Source organism: Xenia sp. Carnegie-2017, unplaced genomic scaffold, assembly GCF_021976095.1.
Source record: "Xenia sp. Carnegie-2017 unplaced genomic scaffold, XeniaSp_v1 HiC_scaffold_23, whole genome shotgun sequence".
NCBI classification, from domain to species: domain Eukaryota; kingdom Metazoa; phylum Cnidaria; class Anthozoa; order Malacalcyonacea; family Xeniidae; genus Xenia; species Xenia sp. Carnegie-2017.
The window spans coordinates 846,396-855,931 of NW_025813486.1; the positions used below are offsets into that span (position 1 = coordinate 846,396).

The 9,536-nt window shown below is 35.1% G+C and overlaps 1 protein-coding gene across 1 annotated transcript; it reads right to left on the bottom strand.

The window, feature by feature from the left end:
• Positions 1–1,828: 1,828 nt before the first annotated feature.
• On the bottom strand, positions 1,829–8,117 carry LOC124448223. Its single transcript, XM_046999216.1, has 6 exons — positions 8,006–8,117; positions 4,640–4,812; positions 4,046–4,106; positions 3,804–3,899; positions 2,734–3,736; positions 1,829–1,999 (listed from the first exon to the last, which is right to left on the bottom strand). The coding sequence occupies exons 2-5, from the start codon at positions 4,782–4,784 to the stop codon at positions 2,740–2,742; spliced, it is 1,299 nt and encodes a 432-aa protein (XP_046855172.1). The 5' UTR covers positions 4,785–4,812; positions 8,006–8,117; the 3' UTR covers positions 1,829–1,999; positions 2,734–2,739.
• Positions 8,118–9,536: the final 1,419 nt, after the last annotated feature.

Sequence of the window (9,536 nt, forward strand, 5' to 3'; positions counted from 1 at the left end):
CGTTGCCTTCACGGCCATACTAGGCAGGATTTGCTGGAAGAACATAAGCCTGAATGTCGAGGCAATCAACCAGGCGGTTGCCATCAGAATGCCAACCCCCGGAACAAATGACAAAATTCGCTTTAAGAGCTACCACAAACAGCTCAAAGCGCCTTTCATAATCTACGCCGACTTCGAGAGTCTGGTCTGCAAAATCGAGGGCCCCGCGCTTAAACCTGAAAAGAGCGGCACCCAGTAAACTTCCTGACACCAGGCATGCGGCTACTCGTACATAGTCGTTCGTTCCGACGGGGAAAGGCAGCCGCCGCAGCTCTACCGAGGGCCTGACGCGGCTAAGCATTTCCTGGAAGCGCTCCAAGAAGAGCGCAAGATCAAGACGGTGTTGGCTAATCCCGAGCCTATACACATGACAGGAAAGGACTGGGGGAGCCACAAGAAAGCCACAAATGGCCACGTTTGCAGCAAGCCCCTTGAAGGCGATTCAGTGCGAGACCACTGCGACATTACTGGTAAGTACCGAGGTGCGGCCCACAATGAGTGCAATCTAAAGTTGCGGCTCAGCCCGAAGACGACAACCATACCGGTTGTCTTCCACAACCTGCGGGGCTACGATAGCCATCTCATTGTGCAGGCTATCGCAGAGACCGAAGGGAAGTTCACCTGCATTCCCATTAACGCCGAGAAATACATCTCGTTCAGTCTCGGCCAGCTCCGATTCATCGACAGCGCTCAATTCATGTTATCAAGGCTGGATAAGCTTGTGAAAGCCACCAATGCGCAAGACATGCGCATTACAGCAGACTACAAACCAGATTCCCAGAGGAGTACTCTACTACTCCGGATGAGTGTCTACCCTTACGAGTACATGGACAGCTGGTCCCGGTTCGATGAAAAGTCTTTCCCACCGAAGGAGGCTTTCTACAGCAAGCTTCCCGTCAAACGCATCAGCGACGCTAACTACACCCACGGAAAAATGTCTGGGATATATTTGGCTGCTCAAATCTAGGCAACTACCATGACCTCTATCTCAGGACTGACGTCCTTCTCCTCGCCGACGTTTTCGAGAACTTTCGAAAGCTGTGCCTCGAGCAGTACCAGCTAGACCCAGCCCACTACTACACGAGCCCGGGTTTGAGTTTGGATGCTTTACTCAAGCACACAGAGATTTGAGAGAGAGATTAAAGGTTGTACTTATGAGGACCCCATCGACTAAGCCGGCGGTTTTTCGGGCCCAAAGGGCACCACTTGGAGCTCCTCTCGCACAAACGCGCGCTAGGGCCCATCGCTCAAATAATACAACACGGGCTTCCCGCCCTCAACCACAGCCCGCTCGACCTGGTGGGAGGTCACACTCCAGATAGGATCGGTCGCCCTAAGACATACATAGGCGAACTAGGGCTGGGGCGCTTAGATTTGCGTATAATAAGTCTTAAGGTGCGAGGTGCGCCAGATCTGGTAGTCTCTATATTACTGACAAAGATGCGACACGTGCCATCATCGCTTGCCAAGCTTGTTTGATCTTTTTGCCTCGCAACCATGTATCTATTGGGTATTCAACTTTTTTATGCAAGGAAGCATATTTAGTCTTCCCTAAAATTTTCATGAATGCAATGCATTTAAAATCGAGTAAACTTTTTTCCCAGCAAAATATGTAATTTCCAAAGAATCACTACGAAGTCAGTGGTATATTATCAAAATTGAATTTACAAATATGAAAAAAACAACGACGAACGCAATCGTTTTCACAAAGTCTTTCCCGTATTTTTAAGTTATTGACGTTCTCGTTTATAAAATCACTGGGGAGGAACAAAGACTATTGAGCCAGTCATTAAACTGTGAAGACAATCCTGCAATAGATTTATTATTCGTTCAAGTTACAGGTAATTTACGTAGATTACAATTAATTAGATAATGGTCTTAGCTTCGAGTGCAAAACGATTATTTGTTATTCTGTATTATTTAGTGAATTCGGGGCTTGTTCTTTCCACCAATCATGATTCTAAAAAAATTGAAAGATAAGTCATTCTTTTATAAAGTTTGCCGATTGTATTTATATTTTATATAGTGAAACTTTTTGCCTCGTGATCGCTTAAAACAGGGTGACAGCTTAATACAGTTCCGCTTAATCAGATTCGATTGTATTTTTAGGTTGTTCGTTTATCATAAATACATAGTATGACGTCACATGTGTTAAGTTTAATAAATATAACACGAAACTCAAGTAATACAATAACATAAATTATATAACACAAAATGCCAAAAATAAAGTTTTTTTGGTCTAAAGAGTCCTATATTCGACAATAAATATCATTGAAAAATAGAGGCTTAGCTGCATTAACCCTTCCCGAGTTTTTTGTCATTTGAGTTTTGGAACGGTGGATAAGAAATTTTTAAAATGTGCAGTATTCCTAACTCGTGTTTGTTTGCTGTTGTTTACAATCAAACAAGATTTCAACGAAAGAACTACGACTACATTGTAGGTGTGCTGCTTGCAATGTCAATTCTATTTTTCACGCGTCAAATAGCAAAAAGAACTAGTAGTATAGATTTGTTATTTTTTCTTACGTTTAAAAAGGGAATTGGCCTTTGGTACACGCATTATAGTTTCACTTTTCTAAAATTATGAAAATCAGCTTTGCAATTGTTAGGTTATACATGTTAGAGTTAAGTATATCTCAGTCAAAATAGCTGAGGCTAAATGTCAACATTAAAAATATCTAAAATTATCGAAACCTGATTTTATTGGATTTCCATTGGAATAATTTCTTTCGAGCTCTCTTCAATAAAAGTATCTGGATCTTCAGTAGAAGTTTTTTCGGGTCCCACTTTAGTGCAACTTCTCCGGTCCATTCCAATGGGACGATAAAAAGAAAAGTTTTTTATAAAAGTTTGAGCAATTTCCTCTGCCTCTCTGTCCGATAAGGCGTGAATATCAGAAAATTGTAGTTTTTCAATATAATTTCGAACACTTTCCAATTGATTGTTCTCTTTTAACTTCATTTGAATAAGATGATAAAAATGTAGACGATTTAAAAAGTTATCACGTGTTGAAGAAGTTTTCTTATGAATAAGAGAAAAAAAACCTAGAATGTCAATGTTAAGTCGAGCAATTTCGTCCCACTTTTTCTTGTTGAATTGATAAACTTCTAAGCATTTATAATCGTATGTATAAGCAATGAAATCTTCCTCATTTTTGGATTTTTCTTCGCCACTCTGGGGGTCTTCAATCCATACTCGAGTTGAGTCAGTTTGCTTTAGTCTTCTAATTACACAATGACCCACAGGCTGTTTTACAAATGCAAGCCACAGTATTTCGGTTTTGTCCTCTTTGGTTATATACTTCCATGCCTTTGTTCTTTCTTCCTTTGACGTCTGTTCAAATTCAAATTCCCCCTTTTTTTTTACTAATTCCAATACTTTTAATATTTCCAATAAATTCTCACATCGTAGTTCAGTAAGTAAAAACACTTCAATTATTGGCCAGCATTCATGATTTGAGTAAATTTGGGGATCTTCAGTGTTCTTTTTTCTGAAATAATGGCAGGCAACAATCAATTGCAACTGTCTGTCACAAAGTTTTTCATTATATATCGAATTATATGTTGAGGCAAGACAGCGCAGCACACAGTTCCAGTTACACAACCCTTTTTGTTCAAGAATACGTTCCAATTTATCGACTTTGTCTTTGTAATCTTTTATTTGTTCTTTTAATGTCTCAATTTCGTCTTGATGTTCTCTAAATAATGAAACAATATCAATTCAAATATTAAGAATAATTATTATTGAAAGAACTTTTTCCTTGCCTTTCTTTCTGATTTGCTTCGTCGAGTTCAGTTTTTTGCTGTGATTTTTCAGTCATCAACGCATTAATTTGGGAAAGCAATATTTCTGTTAATGTACTAAATAGTGATATACAGTTTCAGTAAAGAATAGTTGTTAATGATGCCAAAGAGAACATGGCATTTTACTGATATTCGAAGTAAACCTTTTACCATAATACATAAACACAAAAACATGTATTCATGTTCTAAAAAAATTGATACACCTTGCACTCAATTCCAATGCTGAACGGCCATCATAATCGTCGAGATTGCCAATGTGAAGTGCTTAAAAATACAAAAACATTAATTATAAATATTACATTGCTGTAAAAATGTAAAACAATTATTTTGTAATTGAATTGTAGGCTTAACTGAAAAAGATCCAATTTCTAACTTCTTCACTACACTATCTGAATTAGATGCTGTATACTGTATTTTAGTCTAAGTACTTATGTTGTACGTCAATACAAAAACGTTCTTTTGCAAGTAATTGATTTTTGCATTTAAATTTTTTGTACCCCAGTGTTTTTAAACTTGAGTTCCAATATACTCTCGTCTAATACTGTCTTTAGACTATTCACCAGGGGTGATCTGATGCGTAAACTCGACTTGTTATATACTCCAGTTTAGTGTCCTCATCAGAAGTGATTTGATGTTGAAACTAGACTCTTTATACACTCTAGTCTAATGTCTTTATTAGGAACGTGATATGATGTTTAATCTCGAGTCCTTTTACACTCCAGTTTACTCTAGTGTCTTCGTCAGGAGTGATCTGTTGTTGAAAATAGACTAATTTGTTTCAACCAATGTTACAACACCTGGAAAGTTTTTCAAACTATTTCCAATTGCAATCCTGTCCATTATCAAGGATTGTATTTTGGAATCAATTTCTTTCTGTTGACTTATAACATGACTTCGCTGCTGTTCATTTGATATTTGTTCAGGTCCTTTTGCATATGCCATGATAATTAGTGACAGTCAAAAAATATGTCTGCAAACAAAAAAACACATCAGTCAAATTATCACTTTGAATAACCTCCGATGTAATCGAGGTCATAAAGAACAAAGAAATGTCGATTTTAACTCAACATTGAAAAAGATTCGCAGACCAAATCGAGTCGACGTATGGATAAACGAAAAAAACGACTTTAGAAAAGACAATGGCCGTCGCTAGAAAGTTAATTGTGGGGGTGGAGTGTTTATTCATAAATTCTGTTTTTTCTTTTGATGTCTTTTGAAAAAACTACTTATAAGGCAATTATTTGTTAAGGCAATTTACTAGGCATAATTAATGAGGATTATATTTTTAAACGAATAATGCAATTTGAAAGCTAAGCTTTTACGTGCACATAAGCCTAATTTCTCTAAAATTGGTTAGCTTGAACAACATGTGCCTTATTTTAACCATATATAATCTATTTCCTTTCTAGCTGTATTTTAAATACTCTTTTCGATAACACAATTCTCATTTTAAAAATGGTTAGTAATTGTAATAATTTTAATGTCACATAAACCAGATTCAAAGCCGTTTGAAAGTGTTTAAAACGTGTGAAGGGCGAATTTAGACTTCATTTAAGACTCAAATGTATATTTAAGTAAAAGCAAAACTATACAAAAAGAGTTGTGTTATTGCAAGTGTTCAAAATAACTGGAACTAGAATTTAGAACATGATTTTAGAGTCAAACGATGGGGACAACAAATTCATGCGCCGTTGTTTAACTACGTTGTTAAAATTTGAAAAAGCGTTCAATCAATAGAATTATTCCTTAAGTATCATAACACAATATTGACCACCCAGAAGTCTCAAATGTGAAAAAAAGAAATTTACGAGACGTCGAAACTTAAAAGAAAATTCATAAATTGTTATACCACGTGATGAAGCCCGTGAGACTAATTCTTGTCTAAACTCTAAAAACGTTGAATGAATGTTACAATACATCAGTTATTCAACTTTATATAGACGTTGAAACAACGTTGTGTGTTCACCCTGCTTTAAAGTGCCTGACCGAACTTTTTTGTCAATCGAGTTGTCATTTTGTTTATGTGAGTGTTGCTCATATGTTACGAGGCTACAATGGCTACAAAAATGTTAATTTCATGGAAAACGCCAAACATAGTGAGAAGACGAGCCACAGCGATTGATATTGTATGAAATTCCGAAAGCAATACAAAATATTTATCAGAAACTAGCAGCATTAAAGCATCAACTAACAGATCATAGATCTGTTTCTTCTCATTATGCTACTAAAAAATAAGTTCTATGAACATATTCTTCATTCTCATCTTTTGTTTATTTAATGGATAAATGTTATTGTAATTTTACTCACAAGATCCTTGTTATTACTAAACACTCATAGTAGCAATGTCATTCAAAATATGGCTAGCCAGCTGCCTAAAACTATGTTGTTCAGCACATTGCAATATTGTCAATTTCATCTTTTTTGACCACTGAGTTGCAAATCGAAACTAAGGGTTAGACTACTGAAGAAAGCTAGCAAATGATAAAAGTAAAATGTTCTTATTAGTTACTCATGCAAATGCCTATACCATCACGAATTTTTCCTTGCCAGTTGCGCTTTTCTTCGAAAATATGTTGCTATATAAGAGCAAATGCAATTTTAAAGCACAAAATGTGTAAAAACCTAACATAAACTAAACTTTCAACAGTAGCTACTACACTGCTTCCAAACAAAAACAAAAGTCAGTGTTCAAGAAAACATGAATCATTTCAGAGAGAGTTTGCAAATTGTAGCGTATGTTTATTTTCGACGAATTAGAGGCCAAATTATGGTCAGTGCACCGGAAGTTATATGACATATTGTTTCTGCTTAACATGCGAAATCGGGGATCTAAGGATTCTATATTTTTCTAAAGTAAAATCTTAACTGGCTAACTGGGCAGAGTAAGTCGTTCGCATGCGTTTTTGTGGGTTTGTTAGCCTGATATCAATTTCATCAGTTTTGTGTGCTTCTAAGGAATCTACCGTAATTAATGTTGATCATTTGTTATGGAACTTATGTTAACAAATACTTAATGGTTTGTTTAACTTCGTAAAAGTTTGTTACTGGTCTGCATTGTTTCAACGAGTGGAATTATTTGATTTTTGGCCAGTTTGCTGGAAATCGTATACAGGATGTTTGGCAAGATGCAAATTTTAAATTATTACTATCATGTATAAAAACAGTATTTAGCATACATGTAAATGTATTAATGTATAAATGTGTCGGAATTTCAACTTCGATGGGAACACGTAAAGATAATTTTAGTTAAGATATAACTTCAATGAGTTCTGGCTAATACCAATGAAGAAAGGCCATTATTTAAATTTATTGAAAAGAGAGCATTCCAAACATATATTTATCTGTCTAGTTGAAATATTTTCTCTCCTATTTTTTAAATATATTTGTAATTAGATCGTTTCTAACTTTTTCAGTAACGCGAATTTGAAAAATAAATTTTATTTCATGAATATTGCGTAATAAAGAATTCAACGCAATTCACGTAATGAAATATAATGTAATTTACTTAAGGTTTATTTAACCAAATTGTTCCAAGTTTTAAAGGTTTATTTCAATGAAACCTTAACTAGGCAGATGCAACATTCTGTTGCAATTGTACTTTTCTGCGCTGATTTCCTGAAGTTTGTATCATATTGGTTATGTGTGCTTTTACGAGTGTGAATTGAAGGACTATAGACGGAACTGCGAGTTGTGTCAACAAATCATTGATCATTTACTAACTTTCTCAAAATTCAGGAAAACATTGCTTTGGAAGTGCAATGTTTCGATTTTTTCCAGTTTTCTGAAGCTCGTTTACAGGATGTTTGGTAAGATGCTAACTTTTAAAGTACGAAATTTGGTGTTTTGATTACTTCCGTCGGCCGAGTAATGACGTTTATCTCTTCAAGACCGATATTTGAGTATTGAGTATTTATAAAGCACTTTAAAGAACAAATAAAGGCGATAAAAATTTTATTTTCCGATCTTTTGATGCAACTTCGTGCATTATTTTCAACCTATATTTTGCACCTTTTATAATCTACATAAAGTATTTCATCGAACTTAAGTCAGCTACACTTCGTTAAATCGATGTTTTTCTTGTATTTTATAATCCATTTGTTCTATAATATCATTATTATAATATCATTAGATTATTCTATAACATGTGTCAAATCCAAACTTACATATCGTGTTGTTGTTTCCCTCTTAATCTTTTATTTCAATTCCAACTAAGCGCTTTCTTGTTACAATTAACTTTCCGCGTATGTTAACACGAACGTTATAAAGATATTTCTATGACGTAAGAGTAATGATGACCATGCCAAATGACTTTATTTTCATTGGACAATCATAAGTACGTCATTCAAATATAACAAATCAAATGTACATATAATTTGTACTTTGACCTGTATCATGATAATTTCAATATGCAAATGTTGAGCGAAACGTCTGGTTCACTTTCAACTGAACGTTTGCTCAGGAATGTTTAACGTTTGAGGAAAAATATGAGCAGTTTTGGTCATGTGATTAACATGTTCTGATGATTTTACATTGATAAAATGCTGCTGCAACTGAAACTTACACGTGTATTCTCCGCGACTTGCAAAATTTGATAATTGACCGTATAACCTAATAAAGGACTGTTACAAACTTAGAATTCCGCGATTCGAACAAACGTCACGTTTACCAGTTGAAACTCGACGGTTTTGCTTGAGAAACGTGACGTTCGAAACGTAAACAAATGCGAAAAATTCGTGAAACTTAACAGTTGAACGCAAATGGTAATATTAGTAATGAAATTAAGAATGATTTAGGAGCTGTGTCTGCTCCTTAACGAAAACTAAAAATATCCTAGTATATAAAGATTATAAAGATACTATAAATATTATAGGACATTCTTATGTTAATGATCGTAATATTAACAATAACAAATATCCATAAAACGTTATCTATCTAGTATTGCCTACATTTGTACCTAAGTAAAACTTTTCAAACGTTTGTGCGTAAAACCAACAAACAGTATTCATTACAGTTTGGATGCTCAATTTCTCTTACTCTTCTTAATCACATCTTACCTTTGAAACGTAATTGAATGAAACATTTCTAATTTCTAAGTTCAAGCATATCACTTTCTCTAGAACATTCTCAATAATCTTCTCCCAGATTATTAATAGTTTCTAGTCTTTTCATTCAATATCTCTCCACATCCCCACCAACATCAGACAATTTGAATATTGGTACTTGGCTTCTAGCTTTACTACTTTTCCATGAGGTTTTTTAGCCCAAATCTCTAACTTTCCGTTCATTATCCCGGCATTCGATGTTCCTACTCTCACGTCTTATTCAGCTGCGTAACTTGATCCTAAGCACTAGGGTAGTGGAGCATTTTTGCCCTGAAATAGGGTGTGGCCTGTAAACGTCCTTGTAGACAGGCATGGCCAAGAAAGTTAGAGAAAAAGAAGTTTGAAAAAGGCTCCTCAAAAGCTACGTCTTTGACAAATCAACTTTAAGAAAAAAATTTATTACAATTATTTTTACATTACAGTGAAAACCGACATTTCAGTTCTTCATTTAACAGCTGTAAATATGAACCAGCAGAACTATCTTAACATTTAGTTTATAGTTTCTACTTTGGGATTTTTTCTGATAGACAAACATTTTAGTGCCATCACTGCCATGTTGAGATTAGTCCTATACTTGCAGTGATTTTCGATT